We start from the raw sequence: 17,245 nt of genomic DNA on the forward strand, positions 1-17,245 counted from the left end.
CTTTTATCGGCCGACCGGGAGAGGAACCGACCGAGTGCCGCTAAGCAGCCGGTTAGGCGCTGTACTTCCCGAACATTCCGAGGCGATTTCATTTCTAAGACCGCTTTGATTTTGTCCGGGTTGGCCTCTATACCTCTCTCATCCACTAGAAATCCGAGGCACTTTCCCCCTTTAATCCGAAGACGCATTTTTTGGGTTGAGCATCATCGGTATTTCCTTAGGGTGCTCAGCGTTTCTTTCAGATCTCAGGTGATCCGACTGGGCCTTGCTTTTGACTATCATATCGTCAACATATACCTCAATGTTCCGACCCAATTGGTCGCTGAAGATTTTGTTGACGGTAGCTGATATGTCGCCCCGGCATTTTTGAGGCCGAATGGCATCATTTTGTAGCAGTAGACACCCTGAGGAGTGATGAACGCGTATGAACCCTATCCTTCTCGGCCATGGGAATTTGATGATAGCCGGCATTTGCATCCATGAAGCTGAGAAGGGCGTGCCCTGCCGTTGAATCGACCAGCCTATCGATCTTTGGCAAAGGGTGATTGTCTTTTGGGCAGGCTTTGTTTAAGTCGGTGAAATCGACACACATTCGCCATGCCCCACTCGGCTTTTTGACCAAAACCACATTGGCCAGCCATTCCGAGTATTGACACTCTTCTATGAAACCCGCTTCGAGCAGCTTCTTGACTTCTGCTGCTGCCGCGGCATTTCTTTCGGGACCTTGGTGCCTGAGCTTCTGCTTGATAGGTCTGAACCCCTCTTTGATGTTAAGCTCATGGCACATGATTTTCGGGTCGAGCCCCGGCATTTCTGTGGCCTCATAGGCAAAGACATCTTGGTACTCCGTGAGCACTTGGATGATATCTTGCCTTGTTTGCGGGTCCATGGCCTTGCCTACCCTGACAGTCCGACCGGGGTCCTGGCCGATCGCGACTTCTTCGTCCTCTTCGGCCGGTTGAGGACGTTCATATTGCTTGGGGTTTTCAGTTATGTACACCCCGAGGTCGTTGAGGGCTGACCCCTTCATACTTTCTTTCTTTCGAGTCCTTTTGGACGTCGGTATTTTTGAGGCTATTCACATAGCACTCTCTTGCGGCCTGCTGGTCGCCTTGAATTTTTCCTACCTTCCCGTCATCAGTTTCAAACTGCAAGAGGAGCTGGTAGGTGGAGATGGCGGCCTTGGCTTTGTTTAGCATGGGCCTCCCCATTATTATGTTGTAAGGCAAAGGGATGTCTACCACCAAGAAGTCGATCGGTAGGCTTCTCCCCTTACCCTTTTCACCCATCCGAGTGGGTAGTTTTATTGATCCGACCGGGTGGACAGAGTTACCCCCAAAGCCTATGAGCGGCTGAGCCATGGGGGTAACATCCCGTTCGGTGTATTTCAGCTTTTTGAGGCAGTCGAGGGTGATTATGTCAGCGGATGAGCCGCTATCTACCAATACCCTCTTCACCTTTGTATTCGCTACCTTGAGCTCGATGACAAGGGGGTCGTCGTGCGGAACACGCAACGTCCGACTGGGTTCCCCAAATGTCATGACAGGGCAGCTAGCTCGGGGGAGCTGAACATCAAGCACCTGATGCTTAAGGTTCTGGAGGTGAGCCTTGCGCGCTCGGCCGGTTAGGCCTCCCGACGCAAATCCCCCAGCGATGACACCAATGAAGCCTTCGGTGTCCCCACTGTTCGACTGACCCACCTTTTGCTTTCCCTTTTCCTCGCTCGAATGTTTGAGGTAGTGGTTGAGCTTGCCCTGGTCGGCCAGACCGTTCAAGGATTTCTTGAGCTCCCGACAGTCGTTGGTGGTGTGACCACATTCCTTGTGGTAATCGCACCACAAAGTTTTGTCCCTCCGAGACGATGACGTCCGGATGGGTGTTGGCCTGGGAAGCCAATTTTCCATCCGGATGACCAAGGTAGCCGAAGACCGGCTCGCCCTGGTACAAGAGGTCTCGGACCTGAAGCAGGCGGCTCGGTCGCATTCCGAGTAACGGCAGATGTCCGTTGCTTGGATGAATCTTTGGGCCCGAGCCATAGCTTCCGAGTAAGTTTTGACTTCATTCTCGGCCAGTGACCATCTGAGCCGACCCGGTTGGAGGCCGGACATAAGGGCAGCGAAGGCTACAGCATCCTGTAGGTCGGTTATTTTGAGGGACTCTTCGTTGAACCTCTTGATGTAGTCCGACAAGGATTCATTCTTGTCTTGCTTCACCCCCATGAGGTGAAGGCTGGTTTTTCTTTGCCTCTTTCCTGCAACGAACTGATGGGTGAAGAGGTGCTCCAATATGGCGAAGTCAGTGATGACCCCCGCCGGCAGTTCTTGGAACCAATTCAGAGCCAACCCTCTGAGGGTGGTAGGGAAGAAGCGGCACCAAGTGGCCTCGCAACTTGTCTGCACGCTCATTTGAGCTTTATAACTAGCCATATGATCGTCCGGGTCGGTTAGGCCCGCAAATGGCTCGATCAGGGGGGTTTTGATTTTACCCGGAGGTTGGGTCCCTAGGATTTCCTGACTGAAGGGGATCAGGAACTTGAGCCCTCCTCCAGCTAGCCTAGGGGGCTGAGAACGAGCCGAGTCCCCTTGGCCCTCTCGTTCATTTGCTTTCTTCCTGAGGAACTCCCGAGCGTCATAGCCTTGGCTGAGGCGCTTCTTATTGTTAAGGAAATCTCGGACGTCTTGAGGTTTCCGACCCGCACCCCCCCTTGGGGATTTAGATACATGGGTCTCTGCATGCTGACGGGCCGACCCCTGTCGTGCTGACTTTTCTCTTTCCCGGTGGCTCGGGTCTCTCGCATCGGACCGTGGCCGGCTAGGCTGCGGGTCTCGATTAGAACGAGAGTTGTCCCTCTGAGAGCGGACGACCGTGCGCTCCCTGGGCTCATGCTGATTGAGCGGGACGACTTGTTGTGGTTGCCTCTGCTGAAGCATGGCCATCATGTCCATCATACCCTTTTGGAATGTCTCTTGGAGCTGAGCCGTGATAAGGGCCAGGTCAGACGCGAAGAGCGGCTGAGGCTCCACATGCTGGATATGCTGGGATACTGACCGAGGGTCCAAAGTTTGGACGGTAGGGGACCTCCGAGCTGGTGAGGGAGTTCGCTCGGCCTCTCGGTTATGCGCAGGCGAATGGCCTCGCTCCGGCCGAGGGGCTGGAGGATCCCGATTATGTGCGGGCGAGTGGCCTCTCTCTGGCCGAGAGACCTGCTCGGAGGCTGGCTTGCCGCGAGTGTTTTTGGTTGGTGCCATGGTCAATTGGCGTTCTGAGCTGAGGAGCTGAATGAGTAAATCTGAGTGAGTGGTGGCGAAGTAACTTTTTGTACTATCCCCACAGACGGCGCCAAACTGTTTCTGTCTAGAAATTAAGGGTTGCGATTCCTTTGCTTAGGGAATGTCGGGTCAGATTCGAATGTCCTGAGTCCAAAGTCCGTACGCCGGAATCCTGCAAAAGTAACGGTTAGACTGCCCCGGAGGTTGTTCCGGATCGCCTCTCCGACGCTCAAGTCAGTGATCAAGCTTAGAGAGATAAAGTCTAGAGAGAGATGCTCTGGTTTGTTAGGTAAGAATTCAATACCTTCTCATTGATGAGGGGGTTGGGTATTTATAGTGCTTGAGATATCCCAACTGTAGGCCAGCTAGGGGGCACTGACAGCTGGAATGCACCATCACAGGTGGGGCCCACTGGAGGCTCTAAGGCATTTATTGGGCTGGATTATCCTTGGTAAGCTTAAACCAGGAAATAAGCCCAAACAGGTGATGTTATGCAATGGTACTTCACTGATTTGCGATTAAAATGTTGAATAATTTATGCTTTAGTTAGATAAATTATGTCACCTAATTAATCACAATATTGTTATTATCCTAAGTAATCTCGGCTTGTAGTTTAGGGAGCTTGATAAACCAATTAGTTCTCACTCAAACTAAATTATTGTTCATATTAATAGTGGTGGATTCGAATGCCCTAGAACTTCCTCTATATTATTTATTGTCCCCGAATTTTAGTAATTTATTAATTTAGTACTTCAATTTACTTCTTATTAGTATTAGTTTTATAATCAAACCAAAACAATTTATTTTCTTTAGGACTAATTTAGTAGACATTAGACTTAGTATTAATCGATGTTCCCTGTGGATACGATACCCTTAATATTTGTCGTTTTACTACTGATCTTGTGCACTTGCAAGTATAGAGTTTTATAACTTGTATAAAATCACTATCAGGAACACATATGGAACAAGGGCAGTCGAAGATGAGCGAAAGAGATCTTTGTAGAAGACAACAAATTGTTCATTAATAGCTGCAGGATCAGATATTCAAGAGCCATCTTGCAATTTGAGTAGAGAAATCAGATTTTGCCGTTTATGCCCCTTCTCTTGTTTGAAGAAGAAACTGGTAAAATTATCTCCTAGAGCTTGCCAGTTCCCCTTGGCTTGCTGTTTCCAATAAGATATTTTATCCTGCACACTAGAATAAATTTCCTTCCTAATAAGAACGTCAGAAACGAGGGTTGAATTGTAGTAGTGGCCATAGAAGTAGCAGAAATAAGGAGTTGAGAGTCCTCTGCTTGTCTAATAAGATCATGCCAAGAGATGCAGTTGTTCTTTTTGAAAGCTCGACACCAATTAAAGAGAGTCGATTTCGTGATACCCAATTTCTGACAAATTACGAACATATTAGACCCCCAAACAATACCGCCCCATGAAGCAGTAATAATGGAGACAACTTCCTCATAAAGGAAGCACCAGGCTTCAATTTTATAAGAAGTTTTAGTTTTGAGCAAATGAGGAGCCATCACAAGAACAATTGGTGATAAAAAAGAGTATCGGGAAGTGAGTAACAATAGCATTAGGAGACGGAGACATCCATCATGAATTCGTAGCATAGGCTCTATCCAGGCGCTCATAAATAATATCATCACCATCCCGGTTGTTACACCAAGTAAAAGTTGGACCTTTGAACGCAATATCAACTAAGCCCAACCCCAACTTCAACTCAATGAACTAAAACCACCCTCGGATAATAGAATTACCCCCTAGTTTATCACTATAGTATTCTAATTAATTAAAATCATGAATAACTAAAGTACTAGGTAAAGTACTAATTAAATCCCTCCCAAAGAGAGGGCGATTCGAGGAAAAAAGGCTCTCCGTACAAACACAACAACGACCACTGAGTACCATTAATAGCCGAAATATTACAAAGGATATTATTAAAGGACTCAGACACAAGATGGACCGGAAGCGGGGTTTACCAAAACAAAATTAAACCTCCACTAAGACCTATAGCATCAACAACTACACAATTAGTAAAACATAATAAAGCTGCTAATGAAACTACGTCATCAATACAAAGCTTAGTCTCCATAAGAAAAGGAAAAGTTGGAGAAAGTGAGCAGACAAGCCATCGTAGAAATGGAATTGTCGGGTTGTCTGCGGTACGTAAACCTCGATAATTCCAACTCATTATCCTCATGGAAGTTGCGGAGCCTTTGACGGGCTGGCTCCCATAAAACCCTGAGACCGAGTGCGGACTACAAAAGGAAGATAAGGTGAAGCTGTAGAATTCGAAGTAAAAGTTGCAGGATTACTCAACCGTGGATTAGTAACAGCATTAGGCTTATGTTTCTTAAAAAATGGTAAACACCCTCCAAGAAAGGAGGAACCGCTAGCAACATCTCTACCAGACATGGCCTTTCTTTTTGGGAAAGAACCGTAACAAGAGGAGGATGTAATAAGAGGGCCTACTAAACACTTCGGCGACCATAGAGGAGAAGGTCAGCTCGTCTGAATACTGAGAGCATCCATAGTAGTATGAGATAGTGAAGGACGGGGGGCCAGGATACCTTCGGACCATGCTGGTGATTGTTCGCCAGATAGAGACTGACAGGCAACCAAAGTTGAGAGTTCGAACCATCGACGTTGATAATTGGCTTAATATCAAAAGAGAATTCCGAGGAAGAAGAAGACCCAACTGATGATGACTGAGACGGAGAATGAAAAAGGGGACCTTGATTATTTCTGTTTGTCATAATAAGCGAAACTTCAGATGAGGTTGCCATCTAGTAATCTGCAATGGCGTCGGCAGCGGACCAGGGCATGGGCATGGGCGAAATGGATCCAACAGGGTTAACTGGAACAAAGAGGAGGTCAGCATGCCCAATAATAAGAGGGTCCATGTTGGTGAAGGTAAAGATGGACAACCCTTCACTCAACAAACGTTCAGGACCCATAGCCATAGGTTCATACAACCCGAACGACATCCAACGTGGTAAAGGACCCCAGGGACCAAACAGTTGTTACAATGGGGTAAAAGCAGAATCATAAAGAAATCCAGTTGTGGGTAACTGAGGACGTAATGGTACATGAGCATTTACTTGTCCAAGATTAGGGAGAAATATTATTATTGCTTGTATTCCATGATTCACATACATCGATCCCTTTATATAGGGTACAAATAACATCGTAATAAATCAAACTATGATATCAATTCTATTCTATCACAATATATTTGCCCAAAATATAGAAACCAAATATATCTAACAATATCTCTGACACCCCCCGCAATCGTAACAGTAGTAATATGAAAGTTACGATTGGAGAAACTCAAATAAAAAAAAGTTCAAAAAATAACTCTTCAAGAATATGGCGGTTCATTGCACAAACTGTCGATGTTGGCTTCAATTCTTTTACTTGATATAAGCCTTGTCTCACGGTACAAGGGGAACCGTTTCAAAAGTCCATGTCTCACGACAAACGGAGAGCCGTTTCAAATAAAATCCATACTTTTTTTTTCTTTTTGTTTTTTACTTTTTTTTTGTAAGGGGGATAATTGTCAAAGAATCAAAGGATAAACACCATTTTTAATTTTTCATATACGACAAAAGAAGACAAAAGTAGATTTTGAGATACCAAGAAGATGACAGGAACAAGGGGAGAAACAAAATAAGAAGATCAGAGATAAAATTCACAGGTGAATAGCGTAGCGGAAACAACAAATCCGGCCGGTGGGATTAACTAAACAGACAGACACCCTCCCACCGGCGGGGAAAAAAAAAATTGGAGGAGCCCAAGATCAGAAACCTGCTCTTGATACCATGATAAATTAAAGAGAAGAGGGAGAATTGTGTTGTCTATTATTAATCAAAGTTTAGGTATTTATACAACCTAAGCTTAACTAAGATAGGAAACAATCTTCCCGGCAATATAATCCTAACATAAATACTAAGATATAATTTCCTGAACCATATTAATACGGAATAATATATCATACAAATATATTTTCCATTACAACTTGATTCTATCCTTAACACCCCCGCAATCGTAACGGTAGTAACACAAACGTTACTATTGGACAATCACAATTATTAGGATAAAAAATATGAATAAAAAAAAAACTCAAATTCTTCAATTATTCTTCAAAGCTTCAAATCTTCAATTATTCTTCAAATCTTCAATTCTTCAAGGAAGAAACCTCGTCTCAAGGTACAAGGAGAACCCATAAATCCATGTCTCACGACACACGGAGAACCGTTTCAAAAGTCCATGTCTCACGACACATGGGGAGCCGCTTCAAATAAAATTCATGTCTCACGACACACGAAGAGTCGAAATAAGTCTCACAATCTGTTTTGAAACAGATCTGAAATTGAGACCAAAGAACTTTTTTTTTATTTGTGATAGAATGATCATCATCACAGAGACAAATATCAATTTTTCGATGGAATGAACGCCATCGATATTTTAAGAAACTAGTCTGTTTTGAAACAGATTTGAACTGAAGTCTGAAACCAAACAAAACGCTAACACCAACATCAAACTGCTACCATAAAATAGATCAGATTAGGCGGTGAATTGTTGTCTTTAGACATAGTAGAAATCAAGTAGTCAAAGATGAATGATAACACACAGTAACGAAGGAAGAATGAAAAAGGGGGTACGGCAAAAGTACACAAATTATTGAGACATGTCAGGAAGATGTTTCTCTTTTTCTTTTTTTTTTTTTTTGGTAGGAAGAGGACATTAATTAAACTATAAAGGGGTAGTAGGTACATCATGGTGGCTCATGAATTAAGGTTCGTGATCTTAACAGAAGTGATAGGAAGATGTTTTTGAATTCACCAAATGCACAGCGGAAACGTCCGGCCGGTGGGGTAATTAAACATATAGACACCCTCCCACCAGCCCGGGGGGAATTTGAGAGAACCCAAGATCAGAAACCTGCTCTTGATACGATGATAAATTAGAGAGAGAATAGGGAGAAATATTATTATTGCTTGTATTCCATGATTCACATACATCGATCCCTTTATATAGGGTACAAATAATATCGTAATAGATCAAATATATCATATGATATCAATTCTATTCTATCACAATATATTTTCCCAAAATATAGAAACCAAATATATCTAACAATATCTCTGACAAAAGATTCAGATCAGGCCCAAACGAAAGAGGAAGCCAGTTAGGTCAGCAGCATTCATTTTCAGCATATTATGATGGCCCAAAGTGAAAATCGGATCATTAAGACCCAACTCACCCAATTGAGACGATCCCAAAGTGGAATTAGGAATCTCAGCCAGCATATTATCATTATTATTAAAATAATTATGAAAAAAGTCATCCCTTGGACCAAAGACAGAGAAAGGGTGTTCAACAAAGGGAGGTGCTAGTAATATTGATAAAGTAATAGGGAATGAAAAAGCTTGTATTATGTAGGAATGCAAAATGAAGAGAAAAGGCATAGTATGGAAGTATAAATAAATAAAATAAATTTTAGGGTGCGTTCTTCATCTGATTAGATCTTATATGATCTTATGAAATCTTATTGAAATTTATAAAATTGATTTTTTATCTTTTACAAATAATTTGATTACAAATAATGAAAACACTCCATAATATCTTAATATGCTAATAATGAAAAGAAACTATCATAAGTGAAAAAGTTTGAATCGAAATTATCACAAATAATATTAAAACTACACAGTAAATTATTGTGTAACGAAAAAACAAAGAAAAAGGGGAAGATATACAAGTTGATGGTAAACAAAATTTTACACTCTCAAAAAAAAAAAAAAAATGACAAAAAACCAAAGTCGGGCCAACAAAACAAAAAACCTTTTTCTTTATTTAATTTTTAATGGGATTTATTTCTATATTACATCTATCAAATTATTTATTTTTGATGGAATTTTTTATATATATTATACCTAGAGCTGGGCATGGGCCGGGCCGGCACGAGCGCCAACTCGGCACGACACGGTTTAAGCCCGGTCCAGCACGAGCCCGCTATGAGCACGGCACGGCACGCCGACACGAGTGGTGGGGTGTGGGCCACGCATGAACAACATTTTAAAAGTTTGGCACGAGCACGGCACGAGCACGACGAGCCAGCCCGCAAGTTGGCACGCTTATTATGGTTAAAACTTCATAATATCTAGAATTTGTATAAGGCACACGGCACGAGCATTTCTTGGCCCGTTTTGGCACGGCACGTTCTGGCACGAGGCACGCGGGCTTAGCACGTGGGCCGTCCCGGCACGGCCCGTGCCCACCTCTAATTACACCTAAAAACATAATAACAACCCATCATCGGATATTTGGATGTGGGACAATAAAAAAAATGTTAATCAAGATAAGCTCCTATGAGAAAAACTCTCTGGAAATGTGCGATAGAAAACCAAAAGATTTTGTATCCGTTATATTCAACTTTTTTCCCTTAACCTCTATATGCTTGTCAAAATTTTCTAGTACTTATAACTGCTTTTCTAAAGTTCATATGGATATACTATACTTCGTTCACTTCATAAAAATTGCAACGTTGTTCATTTCACGTTTACCAATATACAATTTATACTTGTAATATTTTTAGTTTAGTTTTGGTAAAAATTATAAATATTAGATTTTGATAAAGTACATGTTGAAACAAATCTAACAAGATTGGATCCCAAATGACTATATTTTTCCAAATGTATAAAAGCACAAAAGTTATACATATGGATTATTATTATTATTAGTGTCCAAAGGAGAAAGATTCCAACTATTGTGGAGCGGAAGTTTTTTTTTAAAGAAGAAATTGGAAAAGGAATAGGCCCCACATGATTCTCCAATGCTATACTTCATTTTTTTTGTATTTACATAAAGGTACATGAGTTAACCCCACACATGTCATATCTCAGAATACAAGCATTGGGGGGAGTAAGAATCGATCCCCTGACCTGGGGGCCGAGGAAGAAATGCTCTTATTCATTGTCCATATTGAGGGCAACACTTCATATCAAGGGCTACATTAATGAACACATGGGGAAGGAGTCAAGGAGGTACCAAGACTCGATCTTAGCGTCCTAGGCTACACTCCATTGGTATAGATGGATAAATAGGTTGATTTCCTTTGAGGTACCCATACAAACTCCCGTAGGAGATTAGTCCACTCATCAAGGACGGTGGGAAACTCCTCGTAGTGGTACCAAAAAAAAAATATTATTGGTAGATTTATCATACTCATGTTCATCAGTTCATGGGCTTCTTAACTCTTTGAGCCTGATGATAATACATTGCATTGATATGCATTAAAGGGGCCGATTAGCTGCACTATTCAGTTGGGCCCTTTTTTGATTCAAATTTGGGCTGTATTCTTAATATACCAACTCCCACGGCCTCACTAGCACATCAACTAATACTACGAGCAACAGTCACTTGACTAGGCCCTCTGGAGCACCAGGATAGCATTCCTGTTTCTTTTCTTTTTTTTTTTTTTAGTGAAATGCTTGTGCAAAAGTAAGCTAATAATAGTATTTGTCAAAAAAAAAAAAATAGTAACAGTGTCTTGAAACTAAACATACAGATACAACTAGGGCTGTTCAGAGTGCGGTTTGGACCGCACCAAACCGCAACCCAAATCGTTTTTTCGCGGTTTGGGTTGGTTTGTGGTTTCAAAATTGCGGTTTGGGTTATGATTTCAAACAAACCGCGGTTTGCGATTTGGGTTAGGTTTTAATTTTTGTAAACCAAAACCGCACCATAAACCGCAATCTTATATGATCTTTTTTTTATAGAAAAATTATCTATTTTAATTTTTTTTAAATACACCTGAGAAGGTGGCATGCAACTAAAAAAATAAGTTTGAGGTAAATAAATTGGACACTTTTGATAAATTATTATTTATGTTTAATTATGAAGTCAACTTCCTATTTATTTGGACTCTTTATATTTATTAACATTTTTTTTACTCTTAGATTAAAAAATTAATGGCACGGAGGAAAAAATGGTTAAACCGCAAACCAAACCGCACCAAACCGTTTTGCGCGGTTCGGTTTGGGTTGGTTTGGGCAAAAGTGCGGTGTGGTTTGGGTTGGGAAAATGCCAAACCGTATATTTGCGGTTTGGGTTGGGTTACATCCCAAACCGCACCAACCCAAACCACGAACACCCCTAGATACAACCAAACCGTAATTGATTACGGAGTACAACAAAGTTTTCCCCTGCCCTGCTCTTTTGCTATCACCACGGCTTCGCCGCCGCCGCCAACTTCTCTCCGCTTCCATCAGGCCGGCGTCCGCGGTGTCAATAGCTAAACTGCAGAAATAGAAGCAGCCAGTACTAGTAAGCTCTTCGCATCTCTTAATTTCTATTTTTTTAGGTGGATCTCTAGCGTCGGCTTTTCTTGCATACCGTTTGATGATTTTTTTCCTCACATCTTCAACTTTTGGAACTGAATACGGAGTATGATATATTGCTTGCTTAATTATGCTATTTCTTGATTAATATTACTTTCAATTGTAGTTTTTGACTTGGGTTTTTTTTTTGGGGTTTTTGACTGGTTAGTTAGATCAGTCAAACTCAAAACCCTCCCCGTCCAAAAAAAAAAAAAGAACTTAAAAAAAACTCCAAACACTCGCAAGCCGCAACGCTCTTACTCTCTCACTCTATTCTCTCCCGCCAGTACCAGGTGATAGGTTTCTATAACTTTAATTTATTTTGATTAATATAAATATATAATTGTATATGTATATGAACATATACATATATATATATATATATATGGTTTGTTAGTGATGTTCTAATGAATTCTTTGAATTTAAAGTTTCAGTTTTTCTTTGTTATGATTGTGTGTTTATATGAATATCTGTCTAATTTTAAATGAGAGTTATGTTAAAAGCATGACAACCCCAAGAATGCTAATTAATTTGTAGCAGCTTATTATTCTACCTCCTAAGGAAGTTTTTTTTTTTTTACAATATTATTATTGTGACTGAGAAATTGAACATGAAATGTTTTTTGTTGGGCCTGCTATCAATCAAGACTATCAAGTTAGTTGTTTATGCATATGCTAGCTATGAATATATATTCTGGCTGATGCTTCCAACCTCAATATTTGCTTGTGCGTCTGGGTTAGTTGTAAAAGGTTGTTTCTTTAATATTCTCCTTGCTTCGTTCCCATGCCAATGCCATTCGCCAAATGCCTATGCATATGTAGTTATAAATGTTGGAAATTATACTTCATGGTACTACCTCGGTTTTTTTTTACTTGCAACAACTGAATTTTTTTATCTCTCACAAGAATTCACACTTGTTGCATGTAAAAATAAAATGGAGGAAGTATCAAATAACAACTTCAACTTATCTCTACTCGTGAGATAGATCATGATAAACAATTGATTCTTTGTTATGCACAATTAGAAAGAACTATTTGTTGTAGTAAGAACATACAAGTTTCCCTCTTCACTCTTGTAAAGTATTACAAGAAACATACAAATTATATTGTATAATAAGCACAAAGTAACGTATGCAGATTAGTCATCTATGCAGGCATGTGACGAAGCTATTAGGATTATCTTGTATGTATATGCGCGTTTGCATATGATTAATGTCCTTTGAGTTCCAATTTCCCATTCTCCATCTTCGTCTATCTTTTTTCAACATATATGTTGTTTCTAATGAGATTCTATTTTTATTTTTATTTTGTTCATTAGTTATTTGTCGCAGCCTGTGATCGTTATGGTGGAAAAAATGTGGCCTGCCTTGAAATCTTGCAAGCATGAGGTATGACTTGCAGGATGCATTTTATCATCATGTTGGTAATTTCACTATGTTCTCTGTAGCATTACTTTTAGCATTCATTCCATATATTTATGGGGACAAAACGCTTCTCCTTTTTGTCCTAGAAAGTACAAAGTAAATAAAATTAGTACAACTTTGCGAACATAATATTTCCTGTAATTTTGGGGGGCTTAATTGCTTATAATAGTTCTATGATATCCTGATGTATTCTTTAATATTTTGACTCAGAGCTATGATGAGTTGGATCAATTGCCAGATGATCTTCTTCTGCTTATAATTTCCTTCTTAATGATGAAGCCAGCTGCAAGGACTAGTGTTGTTTCACACAAATGGAATCACCTGTGGCGATGTTTCCCTGTTTTGGTTTTCGAAAGCTCCAGTGCAATGCGTAGGATGATAGTTAGAAATGAAGAAGCCATTCTCCAAGAAAGAGCCAACTTTGTTAAGTGGGTTAATGGAGTTCTGGAATCTCATTTGGGTCGAACTATAGATGAGATGAGGGTGGCCTTTCATTTAGACAGCAAGTGTCAAGCTCATATAGATAAGTGGGTTGTTTTCGCATTAGCAAAACAAGTGAAAAGACTTAAATTGGACATCACAACATTATTAGACTTTGGGCACGGTTATTCATTTCCCAAATGGAATATGTCTCTATATCAGACACATAATGTATCTTGCCTACGTTATTTGTGTCTTCAATATGTGGACATAACTACCGAAGACGTTGATTATCTTTTGTGTACCTGCGTGTTCCTTGAGGATTTGTCCATAATAAGTTCACAATCTTTAAGCTATGTAAGATCAGCTTGTAGTTCACCTCTGCAATTGAAACACTTAACGGTGGCTGCCTGTCGCCAATTGCGAACCATTGATATTTTGGCCCCGAAGCTTTTGTCATTTAAACACGATGGCAACCCTATAGAGCTGCATATAAGAAATGCTTTTAATCTTTCTAAGGTTTCATTTGGTAGTGTACGATATCGAGGAGATGTTTTGGCTTATGCTTTCGAATCCTTTTCAAAGTATAATTCGCAGTTGGAATATTTGAGAGGGAGGTTCGATTATTCTGCCTAGATCCTGTTGCCGAGGTATAACATATATAAATTTTGATTGATGTTGATGTTGGTGTTCAATTAATGCATGTGATTTGCTTAGCTTGCTAATGATATCGATCTTAATGCATGCATGCAGTTGCAGTGTAATTTGGGGATTAATAAACCGCCTGCCATGACCAACCTCAAGCATCTAGAACTTGTTGTCGAAGGGTTGTATGGTAAAAGCCTCCTTGGATGGGCAGACTTGATTGAAGCATCTCCACTGTTGGAGAGACTGACTCTTATGGTAAGCAGTTAGTTTAGCACTACTTTTTATTATTTCTCAAGAGGAAGTACTGAATCTGAAACTTAAAATAACTTCGGCAGATAGCTAAAAAAAAGTTTATACTTTATAGGGGGTGAATGGTTGGGACTTTCTTAATGTTATTATGTTATGGAATGGATGCGATACCATTCTAATGTTTGACTGAGCTAGTTTAGAGTACAATGGAATACCCAAAAGGTTTTAATTCCCCCCATCCTTGTGAAATCTCATACTACCCTACCCGGAGTATTAAATCCTAATTAGAGAGGAAATGATGGAGAATGTTAAGCATATGTTTTTCAGATGATAGATGTCTCACCACCTTCATGTCTTGGGCAATCTACATTCATGTCAACAAGAAGGATTTAATTTTCATCATATTATGTACTAGTTTACTTTTTCCTTTGCTTCATCCTGTTTGTCATTAATCTATTCTCTACTTTGGGGTGGAATTTTATGGTTTTTGCAAATTAGATTTATTTTTCCCTGGTTTTTGTTTTCCTTTTTTTCCCTTTTTATTTGTTGCCCCCCCCCCCTCTCTTCTCCTCTCTTTCTTCTCTCTCCCTCCTCTTTTTTGTGACACTTCTTGTTTTGCACTATGTTTAAGGTAATTTTATTGTATAGTTCTTATCTTGTAAAACTTATTTTAAGTTGCTTTCTATAAATTAGCCTCCGTTCCGTATTTTATTATGCATTTTCCCCAAATGGACTTCATTATGGGACATACTTTTACTATTTTTTTTAGAGGGTAGATCTACCACTTTTCCTTACTTTCTTCGTCTTCCCTTACTTTTCCCCCTTTTCCACCCTTTCTTTCCAATCTGTTTTTGCCTTTTGACTCTACTTTCATTATAATACATTTCCCCAAACAGTAAATGCACAATAAAATGTGCAACGGAAAGGAGTACGAAGTATAGAATACGGATAATCAATTTTATTTACTTCGTAGTTAAAAAAAAAAAAAAAATCAAAACTTGACATAGTCCTTGGTCCATTCCTAAATCCATACCAACATGATATGAATATTTATTCGATTCCATTCAAGTTCAAAGAACCAAAAGGGTTAAATTACTTGTGGTAGCATTTTGGTGAAAAAATGCTGTTTGTGTGCCCGTTTGTTGGGGACTTGGGGTTGAGGGGGGAGGATTGGAGGAAATAAAAAAGTAATTATTAATTAATACTTGTACTTACCTAAGGGCATCTGCAATAGAACAAATCTCTTAGAGGTTTGTTCTATACCACATCATCAACATACAAACCTCACAATAGAACAAACCTTTTACCCACAATAGAACAAACATCAAAGAGGTTTATTTGTAGGACCCACTAAATATATGTTTCCCACCAATATATATTTCCCACCAAGAATTAAAAGATAAATAAATTTCTTTTTTCCATATCACCATTTACAAACCAGTTACATTTTTCAAACCTTTCTCATCAACAAATCTCAAATCCCATCACTTGCAATAAGAGATTTGTGAACAAAGCTCACAAAACGAGAACAAACCTCATGACAAACCTCTTATTGCAGATGCCCTAAATAAGCCTAATTACATAGATGGGCGCTAAACTTTGAAAGAGGGGTTGCCAGGGTTGGTCCTTCTGCATATGGACTTGGCTAATGTGATGTATGGGCTTGGCCTCTACACTTTGAAATATTTACATAACAATGATGTGTAAGGTAGTGTGTTCTTTTCAACTTATTGTATCAGATCTGATTAGATTAAATTTTATTCCCATGCAGCAGCATGTGGGGTGTATCTATAACCCTCCTCCCAACTGGATGGTGAAGCGCAATAAATGCCCCCTCAAAAGCTTGAAGACACTAGAGCTTCGTGGAGATATCGGATATCCAATTGACCTTGAGTTCGCTACTTACGTAATTGAGAATTCCATCATGCTCAAGGACGTGGAACTTGACTTCTGGCCCACTCTGAATGCCATGCATATTTCACAGCCAAAACCGATGACATATGTGCCGGACCATGTTTCAGAGATCAAAAGAATAGTGCCCCAAGGTTGTAACGTTCACGCTTCATATATAGGATTCAAGAAGACTTATCTAGAGAAATTCTCATAAGCGGATCGAAAGGACAGTTTGCCATTCAAGTATGCATATCTATGATCTAGTTGCAGATTGTTTGCTCTTACTTGTCACGGACCACAAAATGCTTTAATTTAATTTGATCAGGATCATGTCCCCTTGATATTAGTTTATTTTAATTAATTATTAATTTCTTTATTTTTTAGTTTGTTGTTTATGATTAATCCAAATTAGGCCCTTGTTAGTATTCAGATGTACTCCCTCCGTTCCACAAAGAAGTGGACATTTACTATTTGGGTGGAAAATTAGCAATAATATATTATAATGATAGTGGGGTTAAAAAATAAGAATAGATTGGAGAGAGAGTGTTTAAAAGGGGAAAAAGTAGGGAGATATGAATAAAGTAATGGAAAGTGGGGTTAAAAAACAAAAATAGATTGGAAAGAGAGTGTCCCAAAATAGAATAAAACACAATGTACACAACTTCATGGAACGTCTATTTGGGGAAATTGTACATAACTTCATGGAAGGGAGGGAGTATTTAGGTTGTTTGTTTTATTTTCAATTTTTTTAAGTAAGAGTCCAAAGTTAATTGGGAAAGTTTGTTAGATTGAGTGAAATCGTAATTAGTTTTACCAAATAGGATTAGGATTTATTTTCCTTTCTTAGTTGGGTTTTTAGATTAGATTGAGTTCATTATAGGTTTGGATTGTATGCCTATAAAGCCTTTGATTGAAATAATTATTTTTCAGAGTTGAGAATATCATTGCTCTTGTTTGTT

At 39.8% G+C, this 17,245-nt stretch overlaps 1 protein-coding gene across 1 annotated transcript; it reads left to right on the forward strand.

Moving 5' to 3' along the window:
• Positions 1 to 11,581: 11,581 nt before the first annotated feature.
• LOC125498295 (F-box protein At3g03040-like) lies at positions 11,582 to 16,669 on the forward strand. The gene is made up of 6 exons (XM_048646337.1): positions 11,582 to 11,600; positions 11,823 to 11,946; positions 12,971 to 13,040; positions 13,287 to 14,146; positions 14,250 to 14,399; positions 16,165 to 16,669. Exons 3-4 carry the CDS (start codon positions 12,996 to 12,998, stop codon positions 14,130 to 14,132), a joined length of 891 nt encoding a protein of 296 aa, XP_048502294.1. The 5' UTR covers positions 11,582 to 11,600; positions 11,823 to 11,946; positions 12,971 to 12,995; the 3' UTR covers positions 14,133 to 14,146; positions 14,250 to 14,399; positions 16,165 to 16,669.
• Positions 16,670 to 17,245: the final 576 nt, after the last annotated feature.

This window comes from Beta vulgaris, chromosome 1 (genome assembly GCF_026745355.1).
Source record: "Beta vulgaris subsp. vulgaris cultivar EL10 chromosome 1, EL10.2, whole genome shotgun sequence".
In the NCBI taxonomy this organism is placed as follows: domain Eukaryota; kingdom Viridiplantae; phylum Streptophyta; class Magnoliopsida; order Caryophyllales; family Amaranthaceae; genus Beta; species Beta vulgaris.